At 43.5% G+C, this 13,817-nt stretch overlaps 1 protein-coding gene across 1 annotated transcript in view; it reads left to right on the top strand.

Moving 5' to 3' along the window:
- Positions 1 to 10,241: 10,241 nt before the first annotated feature.
- Positions 10,242 to 13,817, top strand: part of LOC138604635 (endothelin-converting enzyme-like 1) — a 56,336-nt gene continuing 52,760 nt past the window's right edge. The window contains exons 1-3 of the mRNA XM_069676592.1: positions 10,242 to 10,308; positions 10,366 to 11,096; positions 13,101 to 13,169. Coding sequence (XP_069532693.1) covers positions 10,242 to 10,308; positions 10,366 to 11,096; positions 13,101 to 13,169 — 867 coding nt within the window. The remainder of the gene's footprint in view (positions 10,309 to 10,365; positions 11,097 to 13,100; positions 13,170 to 13,817) is intronic.

Here is a 13,817-nt window from a genome sequence, read left to right as displayed (position 1 = left end):
CACTCGGGTTCCAAAAATGAATATAACTCAACCCTTTATGTTATATTTTCTAAAATACTTGCAGTGCAGCCAGAAAATGTGCTCTAGGCCCCGTAATAAATCATACCAGTTATTAAAGATAAATACAACCAGTGACAGAAAAACGAAAAGCACAACCAGTGGACATACGGATTAACATTTGTTCAGTGTGTGTGTGTGTGTGTGCGTGCGCGGCTTACCTTGTTAATAAAGGACCCCCCCTCCTCTCTCCCTCCCTCCCTCCCTCCCTCTCTCTCTCTCTCTCCCTCTCCCCTCCATACATCGGAGGCTGTGAGCTGCAGCGGCGGCAGAACGCGGTGCGGACTCCGGTGTGTGCCGATCTCCGGAGGGGGAAGAAGGATAATCCGGGCGGACCTTCAGTGGAGTGGATCTCTTCTTTATCTCCGCACACTCCTGAGCTTAAGGCACTTAAACATTCCCACCGGGGATTTTTCTCTGCTCACCACAGGTAAGGTCTTTTTTACACAAGTTTTTTTTTTTAATCGCTCTGGGGAAACCCACACCTTTACTGAGCCTCCTGGAGCCGCTCCTCAACCACGCAGCGTATCGTAGGAATGTGGCACATCAGGGTCTTACAAATCCATATGTTTTAAAGAGAGAGAGGAAAGAAGAAAAACTGCAGATTAACTTGGAAGTCACGTCTCAGCAGCCGACACGACGACGAGGTGTCAACTCGTGTTTTACGCACATGGTCTCAGTTGTTAGTCGTCTCTTCACGGTGTCCATGAACAGAAGTTTTGATGGTGAATGATGAGATGATTTTGTTGAAAGCACTAAAAGAAAGAAAAAAAATGCATGTGTGGGTGCTGAGGGAGTCAGTCGCTCTGGAAATTATGTTAACTGACTGCACTTTTTCTGCAAAGATGATTCGTCTAAAATTGGAATAACTTTAAAATATGAGACATCTACTGTTTTCCTCTTTGCTTGCTGTTTCCATGTTGCTTGTTCGGCGTCCTTTGCAAAGCAAAAAGCTTAAATTTGCCTAAAAACGGACTTAACTGCTTTTATGCCTCGGCGTCCCCTTCTCTTTGCGCACCAGCAGCAGCCCGTTCCGCGTCTTTTTTGCGCACCACGAGTTTTTCCATCATCCAAAAAGTTTATACTCATCGAACTCGCTCTATTTATTAGCCTTCACGCCGCCACACTACCTGCGTTCATCAGTTTTAACGGCTCAATCCAGTAGCAGTGACGCGCTCTTTATCGCCTGTACAGAATCCCCATTAAAATCAGCGCGGTTGAATACTTCTTCGCTTGTTGGAAAACAGACACACCTCATGTCACATTACTTCAGACTCTTCAGCCGTTTTTGTAAATATTTTTTAATTCGGCGGGGATCACACATTTATAAAGGCGTTTTTTATATGAACAAACAGATGATGGATTTTTTTGTGAATGAATTCTCAACAGAAATATACCAGGCTGGGTACCAAACAAGGTAAATTACTAATGATACAGTGATGAGCGTAAGTAGGGACACCAGCACATTATTTCCTAATATTGACTATATGTGTAAAGAGTTAAAAATAAATCAAACTTTTGATTTGTGGTTGCATATTGCTCTCCTATTTGTAATAGGACTTTTGGGAGTCATTAAGGTTAATAGAGTTACAGTCTGTGTGAGCACTTTGAAGTCTTTCTGTGTGTATGTGAGTGTGTAAGAGGAGGGACTAAAGCAGGAGAGTATTATTGCTCTTTATGACTCAACTGTTTTATGAACAAAAATAGAAATACAGGGCCTGTTGTGCTCCTTCAAATGTCTTTTAACACCCCTAAAAAAGGGACACGTCATACATGCAGGACATTGGGGAGTGTCTGCTCGGCTACAAGCCTAAGAAGCATCCCCTGCTTCTATATTGGACCCTTGAGCTGTGTGTCCAAATGTGTAGTCCATACAAACACAGTGTAGCACTCTGCTGCAGCCTCTGGCGGCCGGCGATAAGGCTCGAGGGGTTTGACTCCCACGCTGAACCCTCTGAGTGCCGTGAAGCTCTCGGGGCAGGCTCTGTGACCACTTTGATTAGAGGGATAATAAACCCATTTATAGGGGGCTTTCAGGTGACGTAACTCCACAGAGAGGAGATAAAAGAAGAGAGTTTATAGTCAAGTTCTTATTTCTGGATGCCTACAAATATCATCGCTAACTGCTGCAGGGAAAAAGAGTTTGGTTGAGCTAAAAGTTCGGCTGGAAACATTCAAACATTTTTGCGGAAAGTTTCGAGCTGCTAAATGTTCTACTTCCTGCGTTAAACTTTATGGGGAAGTTTTAGCAGGTTACGTCTTTGGTTACAGACCAGAAGGTTGGACGTATTGATTCCACAGTAAATAATACAGACAGTTAGTATTAACAGCTTCTTTTATGGTCTGTTTAATGCGCCCTCTAGCAATCGTTGGCATCTTTTCAACTGGGCGATGTTGACCCCAGGTGCCTTTATGTCTCAGTGGTCACAAATCTGACGGCTCTCTCAGACCACAGGGAACAATTTGAATGTGTTGATGTGTTAACTCCCAAAGCACTAAAGCCTGTAAGTCCTGCAGCCTGTGGTGATACTCGGAGCATTTTATACGCTCATTTCAAGAACTACAAATCAGCAGTAAAATATTCACTTTCGCTTGAAACAATATCCTCAATCAACACAGCTACCGCTACAGTGAGAGATGGAGCCAAACTGATTTAAACCTCCTACATTTATGCAGCGATCCATCTGCAGAATCCCCACAACAGCGATGTGAACCCGCCCTGTCAGAGGCCTCTGCCTATTGATTAGTCATTGATCGTCTTTGTGGATAAATCTTTAGTGGTTAGCAGACAAAGAGACAGATCCACCCAGCCTTCAGAGTGAGGAACAACTTACAGTAACACCCTGTTTGAGCCTGAACACACGCCCCCTTCACAGATTAAAAAATATCCCTGCAGCACGCTCAGCATAGTCGGATCGCTGCCCCGGTGTTCCTTACTTTCTTTCCACCATTCCCATCAGACATTTTAATGCCCTTATTTCATCTGATGATCAGCAGGAGTTCGTGGAACTGCAGCTGCATAGGTAACTCTTTTTGTAGCATTGCTCAAGTTTATCAACAACCAAAGACTGCTTAAAAAGATGGACAACAGGACAGCTCCTGGCGAGAGGAAACATGACTAAAACAAACTGAAGTTTCCATATCTGTGAATGTCACTTCAGACCAACACAAAGAAGCTGTTCTGCTGTTAAATATGCCGAGGTGCGGGATTTTTGCGGTAATATAAGTGTTAGTTTTGGTTAGCGGATATGGCGGCTCCACCCGCCGCTCTCTGCAGCTCTGGCTCTAAATGACGTCACCATCACAAGATGGCAGCGCCCGTCACAGACGGTATTTGGGCTTCAATTTTGTACAATGAGAGCAGATGGAGACGCGTCGTCCATCTACATATACAGTCATTGGTCACAACCGTATCTCATGTGCAAGACGTTTGACCTGCTAGCGTAACGTTAGCTACGTGAGGTATTCTGCAGGTGCAACAGAAACAAAGAGTTGCAGAACAGGGAATGCAGTTTGTCCCCACTCTCTGTACGTCTCTCTAAAAACATTTCATCTGTGAACATTTCAGAGAACTTTATGATGCTGCTTCTTTAACTCTGGCAGCCGATGTGTCCCCTCTTAAATCAAACTATCATGTTGATGTGATATTTTAGCCTCCACCATGAGCTTCTCCAAACTCTAACCAAGTCGTTGAGGTGCCTAAACCAAACTGTGACTGTTTTCACCAAACAAAGCAAACTGTCACACCTTGATTAAGTTTTGGCATTCTGTTTTTGGATATGATCTTGGTGTGGGCTAAAATGAGGATCTATAGGCCTGCTGCATTGATATCAGGATGTACAGTAGACCCTTATCCAACTAAGTAGATTTTCTTTGTTGGACAAAGGGCTGTCACGGTAACCGCATGACCGCAATATCGCAGTTATGTGACGCCAACCACGGGGTGGATCCGGTGACCGTCATCAATGCTATTTATATATATATTATAATATCATAGACCCAGTGATGTTGCTAGGCACGCATCCTGCGTCTCTAATGCATTAAAGCGCTGCAGGAAACTCTCTATCCATGCGTCCCAGGGAAGCACCTCATCTTTCCCATACAGCACGATACATTGTGAACAACAACGTCGTTTTAATAATCACAGTAAGAAACTTTCCTATTAGAGCACCGCTGTTTCAACCCTCTGTGCATCTAATCGGCGCAGACGAGCCCGTGTGCAGACGAGCCCGCGTGCTGTCTTGTGACGTGCTTGTTCAGCCGCTACAACAACAACCAGCCCCTCACCACAGATTTCATTTCAACAATTTAGGATACGAACTTAGTAGTAGTGTTCACTTATGTCAGTTTAGTTTTACTGTGTAAACAAAATGTACTCTAGCACAAGCCATGTTGGTGGCTAACGGCCGAACCTCAAAGGGGTGTTAGCCCTAGTTGGACATAATGTTAATATTTTTAAGCACTATTTATTTGTGCACAGTTTTCAGAATAACCTCAAGATGTTCAGTTCGAGAATTTATAGACAGTCAGGTTAAAGCCATTTAAAAAATCTGCAGGAAGTCTTGTCGTTGTTGCGGCCGTGCCAGCAGTGAAGGTACAAGGACCAAACTCAGACTGAGTCTTTGGAAAGTCTCTGTTTCCTAAATGTTCAATCTTTTGTTTAGAGGCAAAATAATGGTAATAATAATGCTCTGTGTGACGCAGGACGTAAGGTATCGATCCCCAGTGAGATGGCGCTTTTTAGAGGCTTCCCCACCATGACATCATGGAGGGACATTTACTCGATTTTCTCTCTGAAATGAAAAATAATCCGGGCTGAAATGAAAAGTCTGTACGTGTAATTTGGTTTCATTTACTTTTATCGAATAGCTTGTGGTCTATTTGGATGCGATAGGCCTTTTTGTCCGTTTGATACCATCTCCAGGACCCCTGTAGGTCCCCGAACCACACATTGGAAACCCCCTGCTATAATTGAATAAGTGATTGTCTGTCGCTGAAAAGATGTATGGGAAATGCTTTACAACTGACACGGTGCTATGTATCACCAGGGGTGTGTTTTTGATGCATTTAAGTGTCCATGCATGTGCTGTGTGTGTGTGAGAAAGAGAGGATTGTGTGCGTGTGTGTGTACGCGCAGCTGTATTAGTATAACTCTCAGATATTAGGCCCTGTCATGTTCGGTAAATAGCCATTCATCACACATGCCTCTGCCTGTGATGGTACCCACTAGATCCAATCCATTAGCTATACAAAGGGTGTCCACTCCGAGTGTGAAACTGTGTGTGTGTGTGTGTGTGTGTGTGTGTGTGTGAGTGAGTGTGCATGCATGTATCATAATTTATTACAATGCTAAGGCAGTCGTGACACATGAGAGCGTGCACGAGCATTTTAAGGAGAGACAGAGAAAAGTTGCAAAGAGAGAACAAATGCACTTTGTGCAGAGATTCAATTATATTAAATCAATTCATGAAAACAATGAAGTGTAAGAGGTTCATAGTGACCTCTTACAGTGTGTTTCTAATTGCATGGGATCGTGTTTGTGTGTGTAACAAGGCAGAGGATTGATGGATGATAAGTTCAATTGATAGAGACAACACACACACAGAAACACAACCTTTCTTTGGCCCCATTTTCTCCCACTTTTGAAGGCCCACTCCCCTCTGTCCCCACTTGTCCTCGCTGCTGCTGTTAGGATGTGGAGAGTGCTGTGCTACATGTTGTCATTAGGAATGTAAGGCCTCCTGTTTTTGTCATGCAAGTTTCAAATTGTTGGAACAGTGACCACAAATGAATATCAAAAGCAGAATTTGAATGCAACAGGAGCTAGGGCTGCACAATGAATTGAATATTAATCCTGATCACAAAAACTCTGCTGCATATCAAATCAAGCGCTCCCTGAACTAACAGCCACTCCACCAGGGGGCGATGGAGAGGTTTTGGCTTCACTTTTGGGGGAGCTGGCATGTCATGTCATGAGCGCCTACCTTGCAGCGGCAGTTTAAGAGTGGAAGAGCAAACAACAGAGACGGTCAGGAGAAACAACAGTCAAATGAAACGCCTCGTCATCGCTTGTTTGGAGGTATTTCAGGTTGAGCAAAAATAACCTGCAAAGAGTGCATGAAACCTGTGTCTGCACCGCAAAGCAGCACAACTATCTTGTTCAGCCAGCTGAAAAAACAGCACAGAGTGCAGCATGATGAGCCGTAATTGTGCAGCCCTAACAGGAGCCCCTTTCACACCTGCACTGCACTCCTGAAAGGTGGCGAGATGCATGTGTGAACTCAAACGGCCAAATTCGTGCACCCTAAATTTAAGTGGGCTGTTTCCTGCCATTCCCTGAGTGAAAAGTCTGAATGAAGTCGGGGTGAATCGATATGTGAACGCAGCCGGTAATAGTCTGGACTCTTCTCTCATCAGTTACCAAAACTTAGTTTTCTACTGTCCACATTGCCTACATAGTTTCCATAAGTCGATGAATTCACTTAATGTAACTGTAGGATCATACATTAGGCCTACGTTAGCATTAGCAGCATTAGCAGCCTCTTCTCCTGCAACTTTTCTTGTTGAACGGGTGACCAAGAGAGATCGGGAGAGAGTGAAGATAGACAGAAGTGATATAAAAACTTTATGAAGCCTGATGTTACTCTACAGTGAGGTGCTATGTCAGTAGAGTGTATGCTGCAGACAGTCACTGATATAAAGACAGTAATTATAAGCTATGAAGAACAGTCGTTGGTCACATCTCCAGCAGCATATGTGAGTTTGTTTCACATCTCTTGGCTGTTACAAGTACAGCTGACCCACAAACAAACACCACTTTATTTGTTCACACCTTAAACAGAGGTATTTCCACTGGCACTGAAACCCAAGAGCTCTGCACTGGTAGACAACACTTTTATCTTTTCACCACAAATACACCCGTTTCCCCTCATCTTTCCATCCTCCCCCCCAAAAGAAACACCACCTGCTACCCACCTCTCTGGTTACCTGTACACTTCTTATTTCTTTTATTCTTTCCTTCTGTCTTTTCTTTTTTCCCTTCTTATCTACATACAGCATTCCCCTAAGGCGAGGGGAAAGCTTGTTAAAGACATCAGCGCTGAAGTTTGCTATTCTCAGAGGAGATAACAGGGATCAATTTTCACAGATCGCCTTCACAGCTTTCAGCAAGTTCACTGACAAGACACACACACGCATAAGGGCTTGCAAACTCGCACTGGGACTGCATCCAAAAGACAATTTATCAGTCTGGGTATTTGTCTAAAAGGGAAATGCAAACAGCTGAGTGTTTTTGCCGCATGTATGCTGTGAATCCAGGGTATTGACGGTTTTCACACAGCTGCTACTTTCTTCTAACATCATGCTCAGGGTGGGAAGCTTAGGCTACGTGCTGTTATAATGTTGAACTGCTGTGTTTCAGGTTGTAGGTCATATAGAGTTAATCAATTGCTGTGCTTATCTTCTAGATTAATAAGTGACTGAAAAGACAATGAAAATCCGGAGGGATATATTTCAAGATGAAGCAACATTCTTTGAACCATAAGCTAGGGTCAGACAACAGCTAACATTAGCATCCTCCAGCTACCTGCTACATAATATTAGTTACTGTTAGCTAGGAAGGCGTTGTAGAGCTAATATAACCTCTTGGTAGTTTTACACTATGCAATTGGGGAGGCTTAAATTACTAGCGAACATAAGGTTAGCTTTGTAAGTCGTTAGCCCACTCACTATCTATCTATCATAATGTTATTTATGAAGTGCTTGAATGAGCTGTTGTCCAAAGGTAGCTAATTGGTAAATGTTGTTTTTTAGTTGTCGGAAAATAGAAGCTGTGTCAATATGGTGAGTTGTAGGTCTGCTCTGTTGTATTGAAAACACTTAGCTAGCTTTAGCATCCAGCCACCGACAAGATAATATTACTGTTAGCATGGAAGTCGTTGAAAGCTAATATTACTGTTTGGTACTGGGTACTGTTGGCCTACAAGGGAGAGGCTTAAAATTCTAGCTTACATAAAGTTAGCTTGGAACAAATAAGTCGACCTACTTATCTAACATGATGTTAGCTAACGTAATGTCATCAAGGAAGTGCTTGAATGCTAGCATTAGCTGTTGTCCAATGTAGCTAATTGTTGATTGATTTTTAAGATCAATTGTCTGATGCTTATTTCAAGAAGTGATAAATGATAACGATTGTCAGGTACCCAACATTTATTTGACAGAACCTGGAATACAGTTAAACAAAATTATAAGAGCATTTGAGCTCCACCCTCTGAGCGTGTTTTCAGAAGAAAATGGCCGCTGTGTGAATATGTTGAATTGCAGATCTGCTCTGTTTAGTTGTATTGAAAACGCTTGGTTATCTTTGGCATCCAGCCACTGACAAGATAATATTACCATTAGGCCTAGCTCGCAAGTGATTGAAAGCTGATGTTACTGTTTTTGTTAGCTAACATAATGTTATCACGGAAACGCTTGGAGGCTAGCATTAGCTGTTGTCTAAAGGTAGATAATTGGTTATCAAATATGTTGTTTCACTTTAAATTTGGCACGATTTCACTGCAGATTTTAAGTATCAGTTGTTGAAAAATGGCAGCTGTGTGAATATTGTGAATTGTAGGTCTGCTCTGTTTAGTTGAATTAAAAACCCTTTGGTAGCTTTAGCATCCAACCACCAACAAGATAATATTACTGTTAGCTTGGAAGTCGTTGAAAGCTAATATAACTGTTTGGTATTTTTACATCGTGCAATGGGAGAGGCTTCTAGCTAATACAACGTTGGCTTGGAACGAATAAGTAATTAGCCTACTTACTATCTAACATAATGTTCGCTAACGTAATGTTATCAAGGAAGTGCTTGAATGCTAGCATTAGCTGTAGCTATAGGCCTATCAGATATGCTGATTTTTAGTAAGAATATAGCAATAAACCTGCAGATTTTGAGATGTGATAAATGATAAAGATTCTCAGGTACCCCACATTTTTTTGACTTCCTTTATAGCAGCATTTAAGCTTAAGCATCCAGCCACCACCGACAAGATAATATTACCGTTAGCTTGTCGTAGAAAGCTAATATTACTGTTGTTGTTTGCAAACGTCATGATTTCAAGGAAATGCTTGAATGCTAGCATTAGCTGTTGTCTAAAGGCAGCTAATTGGTTTTCAAATATGTTGTTTAACTTTAAAATATGACAGGTTTACCTCTAGATTTCTACTATCAATACTCTGTTGCTCATTTATCAAGAAGTGATAAATTGATAACGACTGTCAGGTACATAACATTTATTTGACAGTAGTAGTACAACATTATAGCAGCATTTGAGCTCTCCACTCTGAGCGTGTTTTCAGTGGAAAATGGTCGTTGTGTGACTTTGGTGAATTGTACATCTGCTGTGTTAAGTTGAGGTGTATGCACATAAGATTTACAGTGGCTGCTTGTAATGTGATAGTTTGTTATTCCTTCAAAATCTCCACGAGGATCAGCTGATGCCCTCTGTGCTGGTGGTGTGTGTTTCCTCAGTTTGGTGAGCGAGAGGACATAAATCCTCCCCGTCTTTCCGTAATATTATAAAGTTTTACATCAATTTGGACTGACACAGGCTAAGTTATTGTACCCAGCTGATGCTCCACTCTCTCTCTCTCTCCACTGATCCATCTGAAGCCTCAAGTCGCCCAGGGACATGATCTCCCTGAGGGATGACTACTATCACCGATCAATTCAACAGCTTTAACTGACAAACAACACATCCAGGCAAAGTGGGGGGGGAAGTGCCAAAACAGACGCTTTTTTGTCAGCCTCTGCTGTTGTAATCATGGATTCAATTTCCTATCTCTCACTCTCGACTTACAGCCCTCCCCTATCTCATTTCTATTTTTATCGACAGGTGACCTGTAACTGGTTGGAGGGAGCGAGGAAAGGAGAACAAATGGAAAGGGAGCAGAGAGAAAGAGGATGAGAGCAGGACCTGCGAGAGTCCTCCTGCGCGATGGGAGCCCCTTGCTTTACCGGATTCTGATTTGAAAAGAATAAAGGGGACTTTGGCTAAAGAGGGCCAGCAGGATTTTGACATCACATCAGTGTTTTGTCCACTCATTTGTCTCAGTAGGAGCAGTCATGGCCATTCACTAAAATAGAAATATCTCCCTTTGTGCTTCTGCTACTTTTTGCCCGGTGACAGCTCATTGCCATGGAGAAGACGTACTCGCTTACTGCCCACTATGATGAGTTTCAGGAAGTGAAGTACGGCGGCCGATATAGCAGTGACATCCTCAGCAATGGCATGACTCTTCACCTGGGGGGCAGCCTGGACCGCCACGTGGGGCGCGGCCGAGGAGGGACCTTGTCTAACGGTCGAAACAGAGACCTGAGCAGCACCAGCAGCAGCGGCGGGCTCCCTCGATGGAGCCGGAGGGAGATCTGCCTCCTCTCTGCGCTGGTCTTTGCAGCAGGCATGTGCGTCATATTGGGAAGCATGCTGGCACTCAAGTACATTTCCCTGGACCAGCAGGACCCGCAGTGCCGGCAGGACTGCCAACGCAAACGCTCCCTGCTGCGGGCGGCGCGCTTCGTTCAGGCCAATATTGACCCAACCATCCAGCCCTGCCAGGACTTCTACTCCTTCGCCTGTGGCGGCTGGCTGAGGCGCCACGGGATCCCTGAGGACAAGCTCAGCTACGGCATCATCACCGCCATAGGAGAACACAATGAGGAGAAACTACAGCGCCTCCTGCTGGAGCCCATAAGAAGGCAAGGACCAAACTCAGCAGAGCGTAAGGTCAAGGAGTTCTACCGGTCCTGCGTCAACATCCAGGAGATCGACAAGCTGGGCTCCGACCCCATGACGGAGGTGATAGACAGCTGTGGGGGGTGGGACCTGGTGGGGGCTCCTCCCGGTGCTGCTGGGTGGGAGAGAGAGGGCGCCCCCCAGAGGCCGGATTTCAACGAGCTGCTGTACAGGACGCAGGGAGTGTACAGCACTGCAGTCTTCTTCTCCCTCACTGTCAATGTGGACGACAAGAACTCCTCCAGGAACGCCATCAGGGTGAGAAAGAGGGTGTTTGAGAACTGAGGGTGCATGTGTAACCGTGTGTTTGTGTGTGTCAAAGACTGTAGATGAGAAGTAGATGAAGCATTGTGAAAGTGACCTTAACCTGCATTCTGTCTAATGGCCAGCAGGGGGCGACTCCTCTGGTTGCAAAATGAAGTCAGAGTGTATGGAGCTGACTAAATGGGCCGACTTTAAGTTGAGTAAATTCTGGTCCCGTTTAGAGTCAAACAGCTCGGCTATCTCAAGACTGAAAAGACTAAAATTCTTTGAGTTATTTTGTGACCCCTGAATGAGTTGATATTTGGATGAAAGCTCCAGAAGAAGTTTTGTAGACGTTTTAAAGACTGAACCCCTGAGGGTTGGTCTGATGCTCTGGCTGACGCAAAGTAATTATAACCAAACAAATTTACTAATGACATGTAGACCAAAATAATTTTAGAGTTTATTTGTACTTTCTCAGTCTCAGGGAACAGAATCGCTTTCATGTTAAAGCTCCTGTGAGGAACTTTCGGTTTGTGTTCATTTTGGCGCCCCCCTGTGGACAAAGCCGTACCTCTTATCTCTTTGCTAATTTTGTCCTGTACACGCTTAAGTGGTGGTGTTTAACATAAAATCTCATCCTGCTTTCTTTAACAGTCACATGTACCACTCGCTTTAAATTTACCCTGGAAAAAAAACTAAGGCAGCGTGCAGTTAATTGCTTCATCTGACACCTACCCCCCCCCGCCAGCAGTTTCACGCATTAAAAATAACTATATAGAAATAATCAATCTTGTCGCTGATGGTCTGGTTTGCTTCTGTAACTCATAAAGAGTCATCAGAATTAATTTCAGCCTGTTTCATTACCAGCAAAAAACTCACAGGAGCTTTAATCTTTGAACCAGAAGCGTTTATTTCTACTTTTGGATGCACTGATACCACTTTTTTTAGTACAAGTGCTTACATTTAGGTACTTGCAGATACCTGAGTACTTCATAATATCATTACAGTTCTCATAATGACTTTAAAAACATCTTCATCAGATGTTCCTCACTCTCTGACTGTAACAAAGTAAATAGAATGATGCAACTGCAGCTGACATTTTAACTTTGCTTCTCCGCCGACCTGCTGAGCTAACGGGAGGCTAACGTCAAGCTGTAAAGTGGTATTCGGGTGCAGTACGAGTACTTGCGCTCCGATGCCGCACCAATACGCGATAATAGTATCGGTGCATCCCTATTTGTACTCCAATACACGTCTCTTTTTTGACAATACGTGCGTAAACACAAGCATGAATATATTTATATATTTAAACTGTGGGAGCAGCAGAGCGAGTTTCTGTTTACAGCCGGCGCTTTCCTTGACACAAAATCAGCAAATTGAACAATTTATTTAACAACAGGTTTCATGAAATGGGACGACTGCAATAAACAAGGATACGGTAATAATATAGTTTTTATCATTACGGCAGATTGCATCCGTAAACAGGAGCCTGTAACTGCAACGTAGGTTCAATTATGAAAAACGCCTGTGTCGATCAAATACATCAGACACTTTGAAATGCACAAAGAGGATGTTTGCAATCTAGACTCAGTGTTAGACGTAGAAACTTCCAGTGTTGCTGCTGATCTTTACAAACCGTACCAAGATTTAAACTCTGTCTGAAAAACAGGCCAGTTTTCAGCTTTTTGACAGCACATCTTTCAGAAAATGAAACGGGCTTTAAAGTTTAGTTCTGCTTTTTCAGACTAAACAATTATCAATAAATCAGTCAGATGCAAAAAAATAACCCTGCATACGGGCATTATTTATTAAACCTAATACATTATTCATATATATTCAGCATACAGTGTGTTGAATGGCTTGTAAATGTTGGCATGATTACAGATTATTAAAATATTAACAAGTCCTTTGAATGTGCATCTGTTGAAGGCTTAGCAACACATGTGTGACAGCCTGCCAGGAAAATTGTAATTAGTGCACAAGCCTCCGACTGTATGTGTGCGTCTGTTTGTGCAGATTGACCAGGAGGGGCTCACGCTGCCCGAGAGAAGCCTCTACCTCGGGCAGGACGAGGACAGTGTGAAGGTAAGCAGCATCTCTGCCCCTCTCTCTCCGTTTCAACCTCCTTCAATCTCTCCTTTTCTTCCTTCGGCTCTCGACCTCCCCTGAAGTCCACCTAAGACTCCTTATGGTGTGGTTACATGTAGCCTGAGGGAGCTTGGGATAGAGCCGCTGACCTTCTGATCGAAAGACGACCGACTCTACCGCTGAGCCACAGCCGCCCAGTGGCCCCCAGCACATACTAACACTAAGATAAATATGAGTTCTTCATTCAAAATATGTCTTTTAATAAATTTTGCTGCTGATTTGGCTTCTACTGATGCAAAACATAAATTAAAAATCCAAAAAGTTTTTGTCCATTTAAAACCAACAACAGACAAAGTGCTGATGTAAGAAAATAAATCAAATCAAGAACACAAGTCCATCCTGCTCTCTCTTCAAACGCTTGTGTATTACCGACGTGCTCCCGTGATAAGCAAGGTCCTCTTTACAGATCTCACAGGCGATCCTTTTCTTTGCAGCGTTGAGGGTGAAATGCTCTCAGTTTTAGGACACGATGTTGTCGCATCTGCCGCCGACATTTTGCTATGTTTTGTTTTCCTGTCACTTCCCGGTCGCTGTTTTGCATGGGCAACTTTAAGCAGAGATAGTGAGGAAGTGAGACGGCTCGCC

The sequence above is a fragment of the Semicossyphus pulcher genome, unplaced genomic scaffold (genome assembly GCF_022749685.1).
Source record: "Semicossyphus pulcher isolate SPU_LCO1_2020_fin unplaced genomic scaffold, fSemPul1.0.p SCAF_26, whole genome shotgun sequence".
In the NCBI taxonomy this organism is placed as follows: domain Eukaryota; kingdom Metazoa; phylum Chordata; class Actinopteri; order Labriformes; family Labridae; genus Semicossyphus; species Semicossyphus pulcher.
The sequence above is the reverse complement of the archived record's forward strand: the minus strand, read 5'-3'. Positions and strand labels throughout refer to the sequence as shown.